The sequence below is a fragment of the Aethalodelphis obliquidens genome, unplaced genomic scaffold, assembly GCF_003676395.1.
Source record: "Aethalodelphis obliquidens isolate GAN/ISIS:26980383/991018 unplaced genomic scaffold, ASM367639v1 scaffold19, whole genome shotgun sequence".
Taxonomy (NCBI): domain Eukaryota; kingdom Metazoa; phylum Chordata; class Mammalia; order Artiodactyla; family Delphinidae; genus Aethalodelphis; species Aethalodelphis obliquidens.
Window position 1 is genome coordinate 13,646,868 of NW_020837963.1, and position 23,241 is coordinate 13,670,108.

At 45.1% G+C, this 23,241-nt stretch overlaps 1 protein-coding gene across 10 annotated transcripts in view; it reads left to right on the forward strand.

The window, feature by feature from the left end:
• The window catches only part of NEDD4L (NEDD4 like E3 ubiquitin protein ligase), a 344,189-nt gene that overhangs the window by 236,799 nt on the left and 84,149 nt on the right, over positions 1-23,241 (forward strand). For all 10 annotated transcript variants that reach the window (XM_027118610.1, XM_027118611.1, XM_027118612.1 and 7 more), the window contains one exon: positions 20,179-20,229. In XM_027118610.1, coding sequence (XP_026974411.1) covers positions 20,179-20,229 — 51 coding nt within the window. The remainder of the gene's footprint in view (positions 1-20,178; positions 20,230-23,241) is intronic.

A 23,241-nucleotide genomic window follows, 5' to 3' on the forward strand; every position in this document is an offset into this window, starting at 1 on the left:
GCCTGAAAGTAACACTGACTTTGGAGAAGGATGTACCTAAAGTAATATTTTTCTCTGAAATCATTTTGCTGGGTTATTTCATATCCATCTGGGTGATGTCCAGGAATTTGAGACGAGTGGTTCAGACAAACTTGTCAAACAAGACAAGAAGAATTGTACTTAGCCAGAGAAAAATGAGTTGATGGTTACCTGGTACCATGCTGTGCATGGGTTTGTTTTTCATTCGGGGGATAATTGCATCCTTGGATTCTTCCTTAACTGCTGAATCATGTTTCGTAATAAAATTATTTTATGAAGCTAAGATGAGACATGGCTTGTTCTGTTCCTGGCAGAAGCAGTGTAGTTAATGCACCAGCCTAGCTGGGTTTTAATTTAAAAAAAACAAATTATCTTAAAAGAGTAATAAATACCCCTTTGGAATAGCAAGATGTGAGCTGTTGATATGGGGTTATTATTGTGTGCTTAGATGTCATTAGAAAGCACAGTAATTTTAATAACCCAGGTTGTGTACAATAGAGCTCTTGCTTTTTAAGCATACATCAGCTGTGTGCTCTGATCATGTAATGATAAACTTTTTATTTATGCTGTTATTTATTTAAAGTTTTAATTAATATAACCTAGTCTTCGCAAAACATCTTATTGCTTCTGACTCATGTATTCTCTGATGTGTAATAATGGGTTCTCAGGATTTGTTTATAAGTTCTCCTTACTCTGAGTAAGGGTTTGGGTATTAGGAAATAGTTCATGTACTAATTGTGTTCAGTGACATGAATTCCCATTTTATACCGACCCTTGTAACCTTTATACCAACCTTCGCATTAGCACGTGGGAAATCTGATCATGAATCAATATCTTGGCAATGCACACCACACTTTCTGCTTTTTCCCAAAATAAACGGAAGGATTCTCCTTCCTGCCACCGTCTGGTAATATTTTCTCATTTAATTTAAATAACCAGGATAACCAGGAAGCTTTCGTAATCCTTGGTGGGATGTCTCATCAAGCCTGTTGAATTTGGTTTGACGTGGGCTCATTTTGGTTTCACCTTTTTTTAAGAACAAGTTGCATCTGGGATTGGGGGGGAAAGCACTTTCACTGAATGGCTCCAGATTCAACCTCTTGAATTTTTTTTATCTCCCTGCTTTTTTAAAGAAATGGAAGTATAGTCGATAGTCTTTTATTTTCAACCAAGCAGCTGTTGACACAGATTTCTTAGCAAGTGGCTAAATAAAAATATGGCCGTTCTGAAATGAACAGAAACGGTTGCTCTGTCAAAAACTAGCACCTGCCAGCATGCGCTTTCTGTGCCACAAGTGCTGGACTTTCTTAGGTTTATTTTCATTGCGAGACATTGGATTAAACTGCCTGACCAGCTTCCATTCTTCCTTTCAACCTTTGAGGTCGGAGGTAAAAGCAGTTGAGAGGTTTCACACTGCGTACTTGTCTTCCGTTTGAAACTAATTATTAAATAGTATTAAAACTACAACAGTAAAAGCAGCCACAACAGAACCTTCAAGCATTCGGATGGCCAGTGGAGCTTTATTTTAAAAGAAACCGTAGTTCAAATAAAATTTAAGTACTTCAGTATTTTAAATATCTCAATCGTGCGGCTCAGAAACCACAGTTTAATGAACTCAGAATAGTGAGGGATGTTACAGCATTTTGCTTCGCGCTTTTGCATAACACTGTGAAGAAAGACGATTGCAGCAGAAGTGTGTGTAAGTAGATGTACAATCGGCCAAGCTGTGCCTGGGCTCTCAGGGCAGGCACATAAAAATGGAGGAGGATTTTGGATGTTGAGAGAGGAAATTACTGGCAGGTAGTAGAGATTCTCTTCAGAATCGTTTAGGTTTTATGGGGGGAAATAGTTGTTTTAAGCAGACTTTGAAGGGGTTTGGAAAAGAAAGGTATTTCCTTTTTGCCTGTGTCGTCTTCGTGTTTCCAGGAAGAAAGCACCTCCTGGTGTGTGAGCACAGACCGGAAGCATTGGGCAGGGCAGGGGAAATGTATTGTGTGTGCATCTCAACCCGATTAATGAGTCAGTTGTAAAATAATGTTGGGGGGCAACCTTCGGTGGTCCCCTGATCGCTCTCATGGAATCTGAGTTTGGCCCATGAATAGCATTTTTATTTCTGGTGGTGCCCAGGATAAAGGTTGGAATGGAAGCTCACAGGGCTGTTGGTCAGGAAGTTCTTTGGGTTCAAACAGGATTCCCCTGGCAATTCAGTCTCTGCTAGTTTCACAGAAAACATCCCTGTCGGTCCAAGGGTGAGGCATCCTCCTAGCCCTCCGGTTCTCTTCTCCTAAAACAGGTTTTTGGACTGGTCTTTGTCCATGTATGAGTTTCCTATGGCTGCCGTAACAACTTACTTGCAGACTTAGCCTAAAAACGCAGAGATGAATTCTCTCACAATTCTGGAGGCCGGAAGTTCAGAATCGGAATCACTGGACTAAAATCAAGATGTCAGCAGGTCTGCCTCCAGAGGCTCGAGGAGAGAATCAGTCCTTTACCACGTCCAGCTTCTGGTGGACGTGGCATCCCTTAAGTTGTGGCCACATCACTCCAGTCTCTGCCTCCAAGGTCACATTGCCACCTCCTCTTCTGTCTTCAGTCTCCCTCTGTACTTCTCCTATAAGGACACTTGTAATTCCATTTAGTGCCTGCCTGGATAATCCAGGATAATCTGCCCATCGCAGGACCCTTAACTTAGTCATATCCGCAAAGATCATTTTTTAGATAAGCTGACATTTACAAGTTCCAGGAATTTAGGACCTGATATCTTTGTAAGCCGTTACTCAGCCTATACACCCCATTTTCAACACCTGGGACAGTTTACAGAGAAAGCCAAAGGATTCACATTCTATCCTGCAGGGGTCGTTTTACTCTTGAAGTTAAATCAAGCAGTTATTGAGAACGTACCATGTGTTGTTGCTGTTCCTAGGCACAGTGGGAGGTAGATACAAAGATGTATAAGACTGTGTCTGTCCTGAGGCTGCTTGTGGTTTTGCTGGAAGGGAAGACGTACGTGTAAAATGAGTCATAAGAAAAAGGTTAGATCCAGAGAGCCAGGGAGTGGTACCAACAGTGGTTGTTGTAGCCCTGAGCCTGTGTGCTTGGCGTGGACGGCTCTGTGCGCTGGAACATTAGACCTAGGAGAGATTTAAATGATCACGTCCAACTCACCACTTGACTGTTCCCCGTTGCATTGTTTTCTGCTGTCTCCAGGTCTTTTCCCAAGAGCTGCCTCCTGCAAGTGTGCCTTCCTGGGTGTCTTATTCTTTCCTGTTGTACTTTGATGGTGCCATTATCTAGGCTTCAGTGTCTCTTTCTCCAATAAAACAGCAGTTCAGATTCTTGAAGGTAGTGCCTCTGTGCTAGCAAACACAAACAGAATCACTTCTGTGAATCAGTGACACAGAAGAATAAAATCTAGGAAACTTAACTTTACAGTAGAATCAATCTGTTACAGTATCATGTACCGTCATTTGGGGTAACTGGAATTTGCCCTAGCTCAATCTGTCTACATGAATGTCACATATCTTGGTGAAAACTATGATAATATCCCTTTAAAAAGAAAAGTGATTATCTTTTCTGTATATATGTTTTAAGAGAAGCTGCATGTCTCTGAGTTGTAATTCATGATTTTGATAAGACTCCAGGGCTATCTGCTGTTGAGTTTATCTCTGGGACCCTGGTTATCTTAACTAGATCCACAGAGACAAAACATGGAGAGATGAGCCAAGCCCGAGTTTGAATCCTGGGTCCGTCACTACCTGGATCCTGGCCCTGCTTAGTGGACCAGATGGTATGAGCAGGTCACTGAACTTTTCTAAAGCACAGGTCTCACATCTTCAAAGCGGGGCTAATGATGGTACCTCCCTCAGGGTTATTAGGATGATTAAATGAGATAATGCATATAAAGTGCTTAAAACATGTCCTTAAAGTCTGTCTTTTCCATCTCTCTCCCCTTTTTTCCTTTCCAAAAAATGTCTGTGGACTGGGCGAGTTTACTGGTTCTGATTAGCGCACTGCCCTAAGTAATCAAACACTGCCCCACCTGGTCCCTTCCAACAGGCACATGATGACAAATGGAACATTTCTTGGGATACCGTTTCACCTTGGATGTCAACCAGGCTTCTAAATTACTTTGGTTTTTTTTAAGATTTTTTTTTTGATGTGGACCATTTTAAAGTCTTTATTGAATTTGTTACAGTATTGCTTCTGTTGTTTATGTGTTTGGTTTTTTGACTGCAAAGCATGTGGGATCTTAGCTCCCTGACCAGGGATCGAACACATACCCCCTGCATTGGAAGGTGAAGTCTTAACCACTGGACCGCCAGGGAAGTCCCTAAATTACATTTTATATGACAACGTCTCCCCGTATTTTTGTTCCCTGGGCTTCTTGAATTGCAACGTAGCATGTTCCTTTCAGTAAAAATCAAAATTAAATAAGTAAATGGTTCCGTTGCAGCCTTTGTCTAAGAGTGATTCGTACCATGATTGCAGATTGGATAGCCATGACAGTTGTCTTCTAAACATTATCTTTAATCAAGGAAGGTGTGCATGTACTTTTGCTTCTAAAATGCGTGTGTGCGCACATGCACCCCCCCTCTGTGTGTGATCAGGTTGAAGAAAGCATGTGGCTGGGCACAGTTTGGTTTGTTTTGAACAAAGTCGTTCTGGAGTTGATCATTCTATTTTATTAAAGTTCTTACCTGAATTTTCAGAATAAAAAGATTCCTCCCACACAGAGGCGCTGATTGTTCACACAGCATGTGCACCCTGCATGATAAGCGACTGGGGAAGGTGCCACATCTGTGCCTTTGTTCAGTTACCATTTTTTGTCCCCTTTGCAGGGAGAGAGGCATAGACTGATATGAAAAGCTGTTAGATTTCTTGACTGCAAGATACCAAGATTTTTTTTTTGACACATTGATGCCTAAAAAGAAAAACGCAATATTTACTAGTGAATCAAAAACATTTTCCAGTGCCTGTGTATAAATTGGATATATTTTGTTTTCTTTTTGAAAATTTAACTGTAAAGCTAGTCTCCATTACTGTGGCTTTGAAACGCCCGAGATTGTTTTCTCTGGGTGGGTAGAGAAAACGTGGACAGTTTTTAACAGACAGGGTCTGAAACAGTTATAATCAGGTTGTACGTATTTCATAAATACATTGCTTAGAAAAGCAGTCTCCTCGCCTCCACTGGCCCCTCTTGGAGATGAATTGGGATGAGGGTGGTGGAGAGCTTAGAAAAGACTCTCTGGCGTTTATACGATTTTAAGAGTCATAGTTGTAACTCTTCTCAGTTTTTCTCAGAATGGCATCCAGAGTAAGGCCCAACTTTGTTATTTATTCTCAAAATGTAATTAAGTGGGTCCCTTAATGACCTGCCACATGTCCCACGGGCTCCTGAAGGAACAAGCAAGGATGAGCTAGCGCCTGGGTAAGAAGACTTTTTTATCCAGCAAGAAAACAAAGGACATAAGAATTGGGGATTATACTGTGAATACAGGCAGCTAAGCCTGCGTGACTCTTCAGAGACTGTACGTGTTGGGTGAGAGTTCAGATCTGGGCTGAGCTAGTTACCAGCTGTCTGACCTTGGACAGATTACTTAGCCTTTCCATGCTTTAGTCTGCGTGTCCGTAATGTGCTTGTCGGGAGGATTGAGGGAGGTGAGTTTCGTGAAGCACTTAGAATGTGCTGGGCACAGAGTGAGTGTCCCCTGTGTGCTAACCGTTGTTGTTGCTTTACAGCTTCAAAGGAATTGTGTCATGCACACATTCGGGAGGGTTACTACCCCCAGCTTAAAAGAAGTTTTTGCTGCGCTTTGTACCTGAAGAAATATTTTTGGGTTTAATACCCCCTTCCGTCTATTGGTCCTGATGCAGCTAACACTCTCTGGGTTCTTTCCATATGAAAGTTACTGCTGGTTCACACACCACATCTCAGTGTTGCTATTATCATCCCCACTTTGCAGATGAGGAAACTGAGGCTTAGAGAGATTAAGTAACTGCATCAAGTCACCATCAAAATAAGATGCAGGGCTGGGAGTAGAGTGAAAGTCAGAGACAGAGCCACTGCCACCCTCCCTCAGTGCTGCCGTGCACAGGTGTCTGGTCCTCAGAGTCATGCCAGAAGGAGAAGAAAAGAATTCGGTCTGTGGAAGTCATGCTTGTAGTTTCTTTGGACATGGTAGTCAAAACAGCCCCAGCTCCACTCAGTGTAATAAACACGATTGAATTCCAGTGTATTTTGGGCTCTGCTGGGTGGGAGGGGCTCCACCATGATGCAGTGTGAGGTTCCAGTGGGCAGGGTTTGCGCCATGTGCCACTCTCTCTACTGTTCTAGGTTTTTCTGTCAGTTTCTAATTGAAAGTAGGTGCATATTGCTTGATTTACAGATTACTATAGAAACTTTCAAGTTAATATTTTATCCAAAATTGTCACTAAGGACAAGACACACAGGTACAGTAAGTTTATCTTGTTAAGTTCTGGGACTTGTACACACATAAAGAGCCTTAGAATTACTGTAGTTTATAATGGAGATAATAAGACATAGAAATCTAAGAATTCTCCTTAGATCCATGATGAGTTAGGGCCCCAGGTAACTCCTTCAATACTTTTTCCTTTGAAGTATGGAGAAAAACTCAAGTAAGAAAATAGATAAAATAATGACAATTTGGGGAATCCCCTGGTGGCGCAGTGGTTAAGAATCCACCTGCCAATGCAGGGGACACGGGTTCGAGCCCTGATTTGGGAAGGTCCCACATGCCGCGGAGCAACTAAGCCCATGCGCCACAACTACTGAGCCTGCTCTCTAGAACCCGCGAGCCACAACTGCTGAGCCCACGTGCCACAACTGCTGAAGCCCGTGCGCCTAGAGCCCGAGCTCCGCAACAAGAGAAGCCACCGCAATGAGAAGCCCACGCACCGCAACAAAGTTAGCCCCCGCTCGCCGCAACTAGAGAAAGCCCGCGTGCAGCAACGAAGACCCAACGCAGCCAAAAATTAATTAATTAATTAAAAAAATAAAAAAGAATGACAGTTTAAAGCTCATTTAAGTGTTTACCTTATATCTGTTTACCTGAGAGCGTTCAAATTCCCGGGGCCATTGCTGTAGATTGACACCCACTTCAGTGTTCCAGTAATTAATGTTTGGCCCAGGAAGGTGGTCACTAGAAGTTTAATTTTGATGCAGTCGGATGCTCTGATCAATGAGAAGGTTAAGAATTACATGGGAATGTAATTATATTTTTATGTGCCTTTTTTGTATAGACCTCTGTACAGTTTATGGCTATGAACACATAGACCAGCTCATAAAGGCAGTCTCCAATTTGTGACTCTTCCTGGTTTTCTTTCTGGGAAAGGAAGTGTACTGTAGAATAACAACGGTTTAATTTACTTGTCAGGCATCTCCTTTATTCAGTGTCTGGTGCCAGGTTTGCACGTATTGTTTTCACAACTCCAGTAGCTAAGTAGCTCGCTCGAGGTCAGAGAGAGAGCACTGCTCCCCAGTTCTGCCTGGGTCCCTGCAGTCACTGATGCAGCCTATGCTTTTTCAAGCTGGTACCTGCACATCCCAAGGTAAAGTAATGACCTTAGTTTTACTTAAAGATTTTTGTAGGGAAATTTTAACTCCTATTAAAATAAGCCATGGAAATATGATGGAGGGTAATGCAGAGTGCTCATTAACATTTAGGAGGACCTAGAACGTTGCCCTGGCCCCAAACCCAGCTCCGGAGGTGACTCACCTCTGCTGTTAGAGTCATTGCCCCCACGCCCTGCCATTCCCTGCAGTGTGCAGTTGGAGAGGTGACAGTGGGATGATGCCGATAGGGGCTCGTCCTGGCCCCGTGTCGCCCCAGCTAGTGAGGGATGTTAGCCGAGAAGCTCAGGGTGGAGGCAGAGGGTAGTTGAAGCCCCCAGGTGAGTGCTGCTTCACGCTCCGGTCACTTCACAGATGTCCTGAGCCTTTGTAGTCTAGCCTCAGGATCACTATTTATGATACAGTTTTCTTTAGGATTATAGCTTTCCTGTTCCGCACAACCAACATATACATAAATGGATTCTTTTGTGTAACTTCTTAAAAGTTGTTGAATAGCCTCACTGCAGATCATCTTTAAAAAAAAAGAAAGAAGTTGTTTCGAAGCTTAGACTAACCTTTTTATGCTTATTTAGTCTTCCTTCAGTCCTTGACATTAAGTTCCATTTTCATGTATTTATTCTTTAAGGGATAATTAACTTTACAACAGTTCATTTCGTTTTTAAGGCTCTCTCATGTGGGTTGCCCTCAGGATGGAACAGGGTTTCTCAGACTGTCTGTGCTGAGCTCTTGGCAATACAAGAAGTTTTCTGATTGACGACCAGACTGATTGAACCATCGAGTTTCTAAAAATAGCCGTGTGCTTTACAGTTGGCTGGCTATCGGCAGGGATCCTCCCGACTCCTCCCATTTCTCAGCTCTCAAAGTATCCATTAATAGGGCAGCTTAATCACATTCCACAGTAGCTTGCACAAGTCTTCCACACACACGGACGTTTGAGGTGTGTGATGGTTTATGAAACAGGAAGTACAGGTGGTCATTGCCCCATTTTCCAGATGAGGAACCTGGTGCAGGGAAGGCTTAGTGCCCAAGGTCATGCAGCTAGTTGGTTCCTGAGCCAGGACTAGCACCCAAGGGGCCAGCCTCTGGGATTCTTTTCCCTGGCCCACTTCACGTCCATGCCTATAATTTAGAACCCGTGCATCTAGGCCGTGTGCTTCTCAAAGGCGGTACCTCCCCTTCCTTTGAGTCATTGGTGCAGGGCATACCTGGCAACAAAGGTGGGTTTCAGGGCAAGGACTAAGAGGGAGCAAGAGAGGCATCTGGGGTTCAGCATTTAAGAAAGCACTTAAATCAGCATGAGCAACCCTGCTCTCGGGGCCTCGCTGGCCTCATCCTGGTTCCAGCGCTAGTGGGGTTTACAAATAACGTGGATATTCGACCACTTCTTGCACCGCATGTGGGCATTTGAGTGTTAGTGCCCCGTGATTCTCAGGAAAAGTCACAGCTTTCTTCTCCCAGGTTTGCCTTGTGTTTTGAGACATCAGTTGAAGACTTAAGGTTTGGCGCCCGTGGTGCTAACTTCCGTCTTCGTTGGTTTGGTTGTTCAAGACTTTTGATGTGACAGGGAAGGGAGTATTGGGGGCATTTTTCTCCCCTGTGATTTTTATCTAAAGTACACGCACATTCTCTCTCCCATGTTCCTGGGCCTTCCTGGCTTGGACGCCAGCCCAACTGTATGTTTTCAGTTATAGCTCTTTACAACACGGTTCCTTGTTCTGGAAACGTTTTTGGCCCAGAGCTTCAGTTCCTTCCTGATAACTGCATAGCTCTTGCTGTTGATCTTAAACACAGCTCACTCGGAGAAGGAGCTCAGCCACCAGTCTCAGCTTCTCAGGGATTTTCCTGGCAGCCATCTAGTGAACTCTGTCCCACTCTCTGTTTTACACATTAATTAGGAAATAGTCCAGGACTTGAAGCTTTGCTCGCGGGGTAGGGGGAGGGGGAGAGGGAAACCAGCTAGAACTGGTAAGGACGGAACTTTCTTCAAATGAGCGATTAAGCCACTCACATCCCCCTGTGAGAGATTAGCTAGCCCCTAAGAGAACGTGGTATTGTAGAAACAAATGTTAAGTGCTGCAGTCAGGGGGACTCTTGTTCAGGTCTCAGCTTTGCCACTTTCGAGGTACAGAAACTTAACTTACGCTTCCTTCTTCCCTGGTGCTTCGGGGGGTGGGAGTTAAAGAAAAAACGCACACCAGATCACGAGAACATTCTTACAGAATGCCCAAAGATGCCATGAACGCCTTACGGAGTACAGGGGGGGAAGTGGCTTAGGACAGCGGTTCTCAACTGGGGGCAGTTTCGTCCCATCCACGACCCCCCCACACAAGACATCTGACAGTATTTGGAGCTATTTTTGGTTATCATAACTGAGGGGCAGGGATTGCTTTTGCATGTTGTGGATAAAAGCCGGATGTTTCTAAAACCCTATAATGCGTAGCATAGACGGTCCCCTGCAACAAAGTATTATCTAGCCCCAAATGCCAGCGGTGCTGAGGGTAAAAAGCCCTGGGTTAGGAATTATGCTTATTGAATCCAATTGTCCCATTTAATACCCAGTGACTGTGCAAAATAAAGTTGTTTCTATCCCCGTTTTACAGATGAGATGATCAGCCTTTGGTGGTGATTAAGAAACTTGCCTCTAGCTATTCAGCTGTTTCTAGATAGACATGGGACTTTTAAACTAGGCGTATATGCATCCAAAGCCTATACCCTTTCTCCCGACCCAGTAGGTAGTGAGCTCCCCATCACTGATGGTGCTTAAAACTAGGCGGGGTGAGCACCCACTTGAAGGATGGACAGAGAGAGGAGTCTCAGATATTTTGCGCTGAATGACTTTTGAGGTCCCTCCTAAAGACCACATTCTCTGATTCTATTTTGAAATGGGATTTGTCTTTTTAGCCCTGGTATTAGAATGGCAAGCAGATAGCCCTTGGCCATGACCAGTGAAATCTCTGTGCTTTGTCTGTGCACCTGTGAGTCTCATTCCTATTAATATCTCAGCCCTATCAGGCCAGAGGGCTAGGGTTCCAAACAGGGGTGGCCAGAAATCGTCCCCCTCCCCCATCTCATCCACATTCCGGGCCCGGGCAGTTATTTTTACCAACACGTGTAAATGGGTCCAGCTAGTTCTCCTCTGGGAGGACAGTAGAGGCACAAAGGAGGGGAGCTCTGGGGTCGGGACGCAGGGAACACGAACTCTTTTATACCTTTAGAGGCTGCGATTTAATATGAGTTTGCTAATCAGTATAATTCTACCAGTTGAACAGGTAGTCACAGTTGCTCTTTCGTGAAGAAGGAAAACCGAGAGGTTTACTCACTGGTTGTCAACCTGGGCCTCAGATAAGCATGAGCTGGAGAGCTTCTAAAACACACCTGGGTCTGGGCCCCTCTACCAGAAATTTAATTGTCTCAGGTGAGGCCTGGGTATAGCAGCGCTTTGAGAGCTTCCCAGGAGATCGTAACGTCCAGCCAGGCCAGGAGCCCCTGGTTACCTCCACACTTGAGTCCTGGTGCTTCTGTTCAGAAGAACTGCACTCAGGTACCCGTGGATGTTAATCTGTCCTAAAGAGCCCAGAAGGAGGAGGTGTTGGGCCATTGTTTCCCAGGGTGTCCTTTGTAGGTGCCGGAGTGGAAGAGGACCCACACTCTGCTGCTCTTAAATGTGCACCTGCTGGAATCTGAAACTGACATTCCTCTTCGTCCTTCAAATTCCTTATTTTAAATGGTGTAATCTGAAGGTGCATGGAATCATTTGCTTAATTTTTCGCAAAGCTTTGAAGGTTTCCTCTCCAGGCTGTTTTTCTTACCAGCGTAGTATATGGAAAGGAGAAGCCTTTCCTTTTCATGGCTGCAGCCCTGTCCCCTGGAGGAGGAAGCTTTAAATACTTAATGAGTTTTGAGGGAAACTTTTTAATAACAACCCAGTTAATGGCCTGACTTGATGATCGATTGTGTGCTTTAAACTCTGGTCTCCGAACGTCTCTGCTCAGTAAACCTTATAAAGAATTTTGAAGAACTGTTTCTCACACATGTTTTTAAGATGACGTCTATAGTTTATCAGTAACTTGATAAGTTATTAGTCCAGTAGTTGCAAAAGATGTAATTTTTAATGTATTGAGTATTTTGTGTGTGCTTTAAATATATTTCATAACATATCCAGTATTTTGGTTCTTTTTTATCTTGTGATCGCAGATACAGCTCATTTTATGGAAAATACCTGCCATGAAATTGAATTAAACCAAATCAGTCCTTGTTGCTAAAAACGCGTCAGCCATATCAGGCTACTTCCTGTCATTTAAAAATCTGACTTCATTTTTTAAATCAAATAAACAACAAAATTAGTTGGATGGATGGTAAATATGCAAGACATTGTCATTCCGTGAGCCTGGTCGTCCAGGGGAAGTAAGAGTCTGTCTCATGTCCCCTCAGCTCGGGAGCTGTGCCTTTTCAAACTGTACCCAGAAAACCGCACGGTGGTGAGATTAGGAAGGGTGAGAAGTACGCCTTTCTCTGGAAAGTGGGAGAAGGGGGTTGTGATTTAGGAAAGGTGAGGGAGCAGAAGACAGACTCTGTTCTCAGGCACATCGAGTTTAGGGAAGAGGACCTATGGAGGGGTCTAGAAAATGATTTCTTTAAAACTTCGCATGCCCAAGTTCCCTGGAAAGTCTTTGTTTATCCTCCGAGGTCTGCCTGCTGCAGTTTGAAGAGCTCAGCTTTAAAAGATAATGGGGCAGGGGGAGGGGATTAATCAAAGAATAGGAAGTCTTTAGCTCCATTTCATTTCTCTTTCAAACATATACTTCACTCGTTTCATTTTTGTATTAATATACAGGTAAGGAAAGAAGGACACATGTAAGAATATGCACAGGACAGACAGTGCTGAGATTATGTTCCATGGGAGTTGACAGATTGCAAGAACTGTATCTGGCAAGTGTCACCTGAGGGGATGTGGAGTTGGGGGCAGCAGCACATCAGACTAGAGTCTTCTGGGGGTAGGGGAGCCTGTTAATGTTCGTTTTTAAGTCCGTGGAGTGTGGCGTTACTCTGTGGTGGTGACAGCATGGACCCTGGAGCCAGCCTGCCTGCGTTCACATTCTGGAGGCTGTTTACTAACTCGGTGACCCTGGGCAAGTTTCTTAACCTGCTAATAACAGGTTTCTGAGACACGATTGGTGAGCTGTTCGTAAGCTTATTATTCTTTGCGGTCTTGAGGTTCTTACCAGGGTATGGCCGGATGGAGCTCTCCCCGCAGCAAACTTTGATAGAGTCCACTGGCCAGAGATGTGGTTTCAGCCAGAACGCAGCCATGGCAGAAAAAGACTTATCAGGATCTACCTGGGATGCCAGAGCTCCTCTGAAAAGTCAGTCAGCGTCCTCCTGTAGCTCCAGTACCTCTAGTACCTCTTGTAGCTCGGAGTCGTCACTCATTAAAATTCCAAGAATGATACCATACTGCATTTATGTTACATGTGATCTGTTTTTGCTTGAGGACGATATTCCGCACACCCAAACTACTGTCCAGCGAGACAAGGAGATGGGCTGCTAGTCTCAAATGCCTTGAAGTGTGAGGAAGAGCTTTTAGCAGTAAACCTGTTAATGAAATCAAACTATAAAAATGACTTTGGACCCATGGTGTCCCTAGGTGCCCTTTTCCCCATCCTTCGATCCTTCTTTTACCCGCTTTGGTTACTAAACGTGTCTGGCGTGGATCATTTCATTCAGATTATTAAAGTCTATTTATTGGTAGCTGAGTTCACAGATAAACAACAGAATCTAGAGGTATCTTTACTTTCTTTTGTTCTTTATACATTTAATCTATCATTAAAATTGCTTGCAGAAAAATTGATCGTAAAACTTCTCCAGAGAAGAAATGACCCTGCATGAAGACTTCATCCTTCGTAAAGTCATGCCTGCCCTTGACCCTGGACAGAATTAGTCACTTCCCCCGCTGTATCCCTGCAGCGTTCTATTCATGCCTCTGAGATGCGGCAGTCATGGTCAGTGTCTGTACAGAGATACCCACCACCTGTGGCTATCGAGCACTTGAAATGCAGGTGGTCCAAAGCGAGGTGTGCCTAGGCGAGAAGCACACACCAGATTTCAAAGACTTAGCACAAAAATAAGAATGTAAGACACTCTTAGTAATAATCTGCATATTGATTACATGTTGAAATGAATATTTTGGATATATTGGGTCAACTAAAATATATTATTAGAATTAATTTCGCCTGTTTATTTTTTTTATGGGACTTAGAAGTTTTCAAGTTCTAGATGTGGCTCATGTTACTTTTCTCTATCTAGTACAGGGCCAGTTAGCTTCTGCCCCTAGGAGGTGAGGGCACCTAGTCTCCGTGCCTTTCAGGCCAGGCACAGTGTAGCATCGTCTGCCTATGGGTGACCCCCTGCCTGAAGGAGCCAGTGACCTCAGCAGTGCGGCTCCCATTTTGTGCGTCTGGTTCCCAAATCTCTTTCCCAGTGTTTGCATTCCCGGAGTTTATTGGATCTTAAGTTCAGAGTATCAAGCTTGGCAGAAGGCTGTAATTCCTGTGGCCCTCGGTTGACCCCTGGCCTGGAAGATGCTTACATTTGGAGCGGGGAGAGGACTGGACTGTGCCCAGGAGCTTCCTCCACCCACCTGGAGGGAGGAGGGGGCGTCAAGCGCACCTCATCCCTGATGTGGTAGCAGGACACCTGGAGCAGTGGGGACTCCCCTGGAACCTGAAAGCCCAGTTTGAACCGGTCTAGTTATGCTCCTGGTTAAAGCCTGGCGGCTACTGCCGAGCTACCGTAGCCTTTGCCAGCAGGACGGTTCTCTGCTCTGTCTACCCCTTCTGTTTTGTCTTCTGTATTTCAAGCAAAGTGTCCCTTAAAATAGAGGCCTTCATGATCACACATCCAGCCAGCATGGTTTCATTCCGCCCGCCTACCCAGCGTGATTTACAGAGCCTGTAACAGTCCTTGGAGTTTGCTCTGACATCTTGTTGACAGGGAGGTCTTATTTGTTGTTAGAAATAACAGCCGGTGTCTCCAGGACACACCTTATTCCGTTTTAGTGAATGGGAGGTTTCAGCCCTAACCTCTAAACGAAATGGCAGAGAGGCTGGCGGAGTGCAAGCTCTTTGTGTTTTGCAAAAAAAGTATCTGAATTTCGTTTGGGTTTTGTGTTCTGGCGCTTACCAAGTGGATTTTGGTAAGAGCGTGTGCGTTCAGAGGATGTCATCACTGGACCTTTTTATTTTTAGTGGAATTCCACTTGGCTGTTTCATTAAGGTAACTTTGACATTGCGTTTCGAAACAACTCACCTTGAAAAGCCAGAGGCACCAGGTGGTGGTAAGACGTTAGATTATGCGATGGGTGGTGTGGGTGGAGGCCAAACTCATGCTCTCCTCCTGAACCGCAGCAGCTCCGCTGTCGGAGGACAGGCTGGAGTGTATGGACGGACAAAAAAGAATATTCCTCCGTCCTTTCGTGTGTGGTGGTAAAGCTGCCTTCGTGCTCTCTTGAGGAATGAGACCGCACCTAAAACCAAGTGCATCTCGACACCCAGGTGACTCTCCAGACAGTAGACTGTTGAAGAGTCACTATATTTATAACATTTTGTCTAAAAGCTTTTGCAAAAGTTTCTCAAAAGTTTCATTATTTAGATAATTCAGAGTGCATGCTTCCAAAGTCACTCTAAAAATAGAACCCGTTTCCCCTGTCTGGTCGGTGCTGGTGCCCGAGTGTGGGCTGCGTGCCTCGCAAGGAAGAAGCATTTACTGGTTTAGCAGCAAAACAAAGGTTATTCTTCTGTCTCTCTGTTTAGAGTTGGGAGATTTACCTTGATCTGTAATACATGAAGATGTAATCATTCCATGTCTTTACTCTTAAATTCTTTTTCTGTGGCTTACGTTCTAATGCCTCTGGTACTTCTCTTCCATTTGTCTTGAGAAATTCTCAATATAATTTTCTTGGAAGTTGCTCCTTGATGCTTTCTAGGACATGGGTAGCACTGGATGGCTATCATTTGCTGGAGTTAAGTGGCTTTTAAACTCGTGATGGTGACACGCAAGAAGAAATTAATTTGACATCACAACTTAGTACACGCACTCACCTGTGTATGTAATTGAAAGAAATTCCTCGAAACAGTACTTACTTACATTTCATGTGAGGCGCTAATATTTTTTATTCCGTTATATCTAGTTTGTTTTAATGCTTCTTGTGAACTGCTAGTGGGATTGCATCTCACAGTTTAAAAAGCGCTGCTTTAATGTATAGCTCCTATATTACGCACGGGTCATTTTACCTTCCAAGAATCGCCCGTCCTTTCTGATACACCTTTCCTAAAGAGCCTTCACGACCCCAGCTTTACGTGCCAGCACCCGTTACTTCTGGTGATGTCCTCCCCACATAGTCCCCCTCCTCCCCTGCAGCTTCGATGTGAAATGCAGAGTCCTAGCCTAGCTCTTGCACAGTGACCTCTGTGGTCATCAGTACGTAGTAAGATTCAGATCATATCCTTCGAGTGCCATTCTAACCTAAAGATCAAAAGTCTGTGGTGTTTCTTGAATGGATGTGTTCTTTGAGAAATCGCCTCTCGTTTATTTTGTGAGGACAGCTAAGCCTGGTGTCCACTTCAGTGCTGGCATCTCTGGCCCGGTGCGCACAATGAGAAATGCCCCAGGGCTGTGTTAGGGTTTCACTGGAGCTATTGTGATCGTCCCCAGGCTTTGGGGTCCAGTGATATTCACACATACCTCTCACGTACCTCTCCATGGCCTCTCAAGGGCACACACTTGTCCCTTTCCTTCGGAGGAATGGTCTTGAATGTAGTTAATCGTCATTTGGGACACAAACTCTAAGAGAGAGACTGTTTGGTGTATTTATTTCACTTTTCCAGTAATGGAATATAGATTTTTGTTTCACCTTATGTGACACATTTCAAGGGCTCCATTTTGCATTGTCATTATGTTGGGAAAATATGTGATGGCTTGTCAGAAGGGAACATGTATAATTGTGTTACTAACCTGCACATTTTCAGCCTCTAGGATAGTGTGACAGGTAATTGAGGTTGAAATTGACAACAGTTACCACTTAAAAATAAGCACAAGAAATGCCAGTATGTACTGTGTGAGTTGAAACTAATTTGGTGTTTTGTAAGCTCTTAGGGTTAACATGATGCCTGATGGAAATAATTTTGTAATGGAAATTATTTAAGTGACTTGATTAATGTATTTTTATAAAATTGGTGCAAGGTGTCATCCTGTGGCAGCGATAACCTAACGGGGCTCTGAGGGCCTCAAACCTTGGCTCTCCAGGGCCCGCAGGTAGGGATCCTGCCATATCAGCACAGCCAGGTGGCCTTGAAATACTCCAGCTTCTCATTTTGGTGCAAAGGCCACTAGTAGGCCCTCTGGTCCCTCCTAGATGTCCTCTGTGGTATTGAAGACACATTTAATGTTGGTGTAGTGTCACTAACCTAAATATTTTACATCGCCTGAAACGTCTGTACTTTTGGCAACAGTGGGATGTTTTGAAACCTAGATCTCACCAGCATGTTCCACTGACGGGTGAATCACTTCTTTAAGCCAATACCTCTTGACCATGTGCTGCTCTATACACTTGATCCCTATTTTATTTTTAAAATGATTTTATTACAGTCGCCCTTGATGTAAACCAGAAAATAAGAGCCTTCTGTTTACTTTAAGGGTGAGGTTGCTCTGTCTTCGTCTGTTTTAGGAATTGTCTTTTCAGTGTAATGAGAAAACTTGTTAAGGTACAAGTGAAGCCGCCTAGCTTTGCAGTGAGTACCACTGGGATCCCATAAACTTCGGAACAGGAGGTTGTGTTAAGGATAACATCCCAGATGAGCGTTTCAGCAGAACCCCCTTCCCCGAAGTCTCATAAACTGTGCTCTCATTAGAGTCCCTTCTCATCCACACTGTTGAGAGCCAGCATCCCGATGAGAAGCCCAAAGCTGGTACACAGCCACGCTTTCCTGCCCATTATTGAGACGGGGGACAGTGTATTAGTTAAGAGCCCAGACTCTGGAACCAGTCTACCCAGCTAGGAACCTCTCTGGTCTCTAGGCTCCCCCTCTGTAAAATGGGTATAATAATGGTGCCCACCTGCTACAGCTGCCGTGAGGATTAGATGAGGCCTTGCCCCAGCACTTGATTTGCCCTGAGCGGCAGGTGCCTGTCTCTTCTTGGTTCAGATGGTGAACTCATCGGATGGGTTTAGAACTCTAACATCTTCCAAGCAAAACAACACGGGCACGCGGATGTTTTGTGAATTTTTGTTAAAATGCACTTAGGTTAACCATCGATAGATAGCTATTCAAAGAGAGCAGATTATGGGGCTTCCCTGGTGGCGCAGTGGTTGAGAGTCCGCCTGGCGATGCAGGGGACACGGGTTCGTGCCCCGGTCCGGGAAGATCCCACATGCCGTGGAGCGGCTGGGCCTGTGAGCCATGGCCGCTGAGCCTGCGCGTCTGGAGCCTGTGCTCCGCAACGGGTGAGGCCACAACAGTGAGAGGTCATAACAGTGAGAGGCCCGCGTACCGCAAAAAAAAAAAAAAAAAAAGAAAACAAAGAGAGCAGATTATGAAACGGAGCTTCAGGTAAGACTGTCTTCTTCTGATGGTTGCATCCCCGTGTCCTGTTCCTTCACAGCATCAGTACCAGTAGCAGGAGGGGAGAGGGGACAAGTGGTAGGACCTCACTACTCTCATTAGGTAGACACACAATTTATGGTCAGGAATCAGACATTTCTGTGTGTGTGTGGTTTTTTTTTTGGCTGTGTTGAGTCTTCGTTGTTGCACGCGGGCTTTCTCTAGCTGCGGTGAGCGGGGGCTACTCTTCGTTGTGGTGCGCGGGCTTCTCATTGCGGTGGCTTCTCTCGTTGCGGAGCACAGCCTCTAGGCACACGGGCTTCAGTAGTTGCAGCATGTGAGCTCTAGAGCTCAGGCTCAGGAGTTGTGGTGCACGGGCTTACTTGCTCCACAGCATGTGGGATCTTCCTGGACCAGGGCTCGAGCCTGTGTCCCCTGCATTGGGAGGCGGATTCCTAACCACTGCGCTACCAGGGAAGTCCCCATTTCTGTGTTTTTGATCGTGGAATTAACTGACATTTACATTGGCTTTACAGTTAAATCAGACAAATTCAGAATGGGACTGCTCCCTAATTCTTTGGACAGTGAAGAGGTCCACTTTCTGGGCCTTGTGCTGACCACTGCTTGTTAAGATATACAGCATCGGCACCTGACGGCCATATGCTCGGTGAGGTATCCATGGTGGGCTGAGGCAGACGTAGCTGAGAAAATACAAGAAAGCGGAGTCTTGTCGGAAGGATGGGGGCTCTCCTGCTTTGCGCACGCTCAGCCAGCAGTAACTGAGTTTTCATTATCCTTCATGTATTGTTTAGAGGACACAGATCGTTTTCTAGTTAATCACATAAAAGGAAATTCTAAGCCTGGAGCAAATCATTTCAGTAAGTCTTGTTCACATTTATCTGCTGCTGCTTTTCAAATGCAAGAAGAGAATGTTTTCACGTGTGCTTCAAAAGCGTGTTATATAAATTAGAAAATTTCATAAGAAACCAGTAAGGAGTGAAAACAAGAGCCCAGGATCCGGAGTGAGGAGGTCAGGATTGTCTCTTGGGCGTTTCCCCAGGCTAGCAGTAGGACAGGTCTGATATGTCTGAAGAACTTTCCAGCTATAATAGGCATTTGGAATGTGGTAGAAGCAACTGCGTGTTTTTAGGGGTAACAGAAGTCGTCGTGTTCCTTCTGGTTCACATCGCAGGTCATCTAAGCATCAGAGGCTCTGACACAAGCCCTCCTACAGCAGGACATTGTGTCAGCGTGACCCACTGGACACCCCGTGGTCCAGACCAGGGACCCCTGACCCTGAGTTATGACTTCCGGTGCTTCCCAGAGTCTGAAAGGGCACCTGTGAGCTTCTCCACGTGCATTTCATCGAGGTCTGTGTGGGAGATGGAGAGGGGAAGAAGCACAGTGTGTCCAAAAATGTAACCAGTAGCTCATGCGTGATCTTGGATTCTGAAGCAGTGTACTTACTAGACTGAAAGTTCAGTGCCATTTTTTAATAAGTAATGTATAAGATATATTAATAACTGGACTCTTTCCCAAGACTCTCAGCTCTCAAGGAGCTCTTTTGTTTATAGCACTTAATAAATATTCGTGAAAATGGTCCCAACATTTCTTTACCATCTTCTCTTTAAACTGGGCCAGCTGTGCCCCCAAACCTTCTGGGGTCCCAGGTGTCCCTTCCCTGACTGATCGCATGCTCTCCAGGTCCAAGAGAAGATTTGTCTCCAATGGGTTGGGTGGTAGATGCCCTGCAGAGTCTCAGGCAGCTCAAGGTCAGGTGTGTGAGGCCTTGGGCTCACTGGTCTCCGAGGCGACGGCTGTCTGTGCCTCACCTGGGTCTCTGCCTTCAACCCATCCCCCCTGCTCTCCCACGTCAGGCCCTGGACCTTTCTCTATTTGTAAAGAAACACTTCTAAGAATGCTGACACTCAACAAATAGACGGAAACATTAATTCTTTTCTCTCTTCTCAACAGACACGAGACGACTTCCTGGGACAGGTGGACATACCCCTTAGTCATCTCCCGGTAAGAACGGTCACCTGCTTTACAGCGCGTGCTCTGAGCAGCAGTTTCTAACCATCTGCAGTTTGGGTGTGTTTTCAGGGTGGCATTTCCTCAACACAGTGGAGAAGCGTGTGTACCCTGGCCCTGGCCCTCTCTAGAAGGTGGTCCTTTCAAGGGGATAGGAGATAGCTTAACTGTAAAAATCAAGTGCATCTGAGCCATCCACGCATGCCTGGCAGCGTCACTGGCTGCTTTCTCGTCTGCTCCTTAGTTTGTCTTCCTTTGTCACCTACCTGCTTCTGTCAGACCCCTCCTCCTTGTCACTGGAATGTCCCTGCTTTCAAGTTCACCTCTTGGGTCTAATCAAACGTCTGTTCCCTTTGTCTGGAATGGTACCTGCTGTTTCTCTTGGGCTACATCTATACAAGCTAGTGTTTCCATGGCCTTTCTCAGTTGGCACAGAGACAAAAGAAAAGATGCTATTGGTACTGAGTGAACTTGTCAGTCGGAACGCCCACTCTGGCTTCAGAAGTTGTACTGGGTTAGCATGTGTGGCGTTGCTACTATTCCTCTCCACTCAGACGAGCAGCAAAACAGTTGGGGCTGTTGACATTAACTGAGCTTAAAGGTGACTCTCGCACGTTCCAGTATCGATAGGACAGGGGTCCAAGACCTCCTTGGTGAGAGGTAGATGGTCTCGTGTTCCACCTCCCGGCCCTCCTTCCCCGGGGCAGCACAAAGTGCCTAAAGTAGCACCTGAGAGAGGATAAGTCAAACATTTCTGCCTTCCAAGGACATTTTATTATGTTTTTAAACGCATCATGTGAGCAAATAGTATAAGTGTTCTATACACTAAAAGGACTCAAACCACCTAGTGTGAGCCTCCTGCCGTGTTGAAACTCTAGCTATGGCTGTTAAAGACCAAGAAAGACTGTGTCTCACCCAGGAAGCTGTGAAGCTCTGTTGGGAAGAAACATGATGGCAAGCACTGTGTTCTTGCTTACTCAGGGGAGCTGTTAAGGAAGAAAGGTTTCAAGCGCCTTCCCTTCCAAAAGATCGGAAGCAAAAGTAATATCATTAGAATATTTTTGCTTGTTTCTATATGAAAACCTGAAGCTCCAAGGTGCTTGTGGGAGGTGGGCTTATGCTTGATGGCATAAGCCATCAGAGCCCTGACTGTTCTTTTAAAGTCACATTGATAGCGTATGGATGTCTCAGCCTTTGTGCAGGAAGACTGTTCACGTATTTCTACATCAGTGGGTCTTCTCTTCATGCTGTTCGGGTTGAAGCTGTAACCGCCTCACATTTTTCGTTAGTGTTGGCTGGTTGGCCAGTTCTTTCACGGGTGTCCCCAACCTCCCTTTTCCCCAACATGAAAACCACATCACAGTCAAGGCAAATTATGTATTAACTCTAAGAGGTGTAGATGAAAATTTTAAACAACTTGCTCCAACAATCCCTTGAGTGCAGATTGGTTTTGAAAGGTTGAGTGGAACTCCCAGAGAATAGAAGAGTGTTCCTCTTCAGAGACCACATCAGTAGAGGGAACATTTTACCTTTGGATTTCGGTGGAGGCAAGAGTGAGCTTTCCAAGAAGGAAGCGGTGCCAAGGCTCCAGGCTGGAATAGAAGCCAGCCGGTTAAAGAGTGGAAGAGGGAGGGCTTCCCTGGTGGCACAGTGGTTGAGAGTCCGCCTGCCGATGCAGGGGACACGGGTTCGTGCCCCGGTCCGGGAAGATCCCACATGCCACGGAGCGGCTGGGCCCGTGAGCCATGGCTGCTGAACCTGCACGTCCGGAGCCTGTGCTCCGCAACGGGAGTGGCCACAGCAGTGAGAGGCCCGCGTACTGCAAAAAAATAAAATAAAAAAGAGTGGAAGAGGGAGAGACCAGAGAGGACTGAGGACTTTCACAGGAGCTGAGCCGGTTGAGAAGTGGAGCCTCCCAGTTTTCAGTCAGTCCCCAGATGAGCTTACACTGGAGTGCTATATCTCCTCCTTAAAACTGACTGGCTTTGTGGAGCCCACTGCAGTCTCCAAGATGGACCACAAAGGGAGCAGAAGGAGAGGTGAAGGTGCATTCTTTATCCTCTTAGTGGTAGGAGAACCCAACCGGCATATTCTGAGTGGATATATGGCTTTGGTCCCAAGATTTGAGGTGCTCTCATATGTGTATTTGATCATATGTGTAGGACACTCATGGGAAGATAGCACAGTTAATTTTGTATGATAACACAAGTGTGGGCATGTAAAATGGATGTTAGCATTTGAATATGTTTTGTGGATAGATCATGGTTGCTCTTTTCTTGATAGCCATGTGACCACTGTCAAGGCAGTTTATATATACATGGCTCTGTGGCCTGTGGATTCAGTATTGTTTGATGTCATCGAATTTTAGATTAAAGAACTTAGGTCTTACTAATAATGAGAGAAGGTAGTGGAGAGCAGTCATGTGGTGGTGAAGTTGCCGTTGCCCACCCTTCCAAGCCTTCTCAAGGTTTAACAAATCGGACTGGGTATTTGGTTATTAATTAATTCTTTACAGCCCCATTTGCTGATAGAGAATTTATTCCTTTAACAGATGTTTCCTGATAGGCATAATTCTACTCTCTGATGAAGAATCGGTGAAGCAGGTTCCTCACTCATGTGGCTTAGCAGGGCCACCATCACGGTAGCCACATGTGGTAGTCGAGCATTTGAAATGTAGCTAATGTGACTGAAGAACGGAATTTATCTATTTTATTTCATTCTAATTAATTAAAATTTATATTTAAAAAGGCACACGTGGCAAATGGCACCCTATTAGATGGCTCAGGTGAGATGAGACCAGAGTTCTCTGGCTTAGGTGAAAAATACATGATTCTGGATGCCCTTTTCCTAAGATAATAATTCTGGCTGTTGGAGGGAACTGGGGGTGGAGGGATTCCCACACCAAGTTTTACGTGGTGCATTTTCATTCAGCTTTTTTCCCCTACCTGAGGCTGTTTCTCTATAGTTCTACCTATTTAATATGCCATGAATATTTAATTTAGGTAG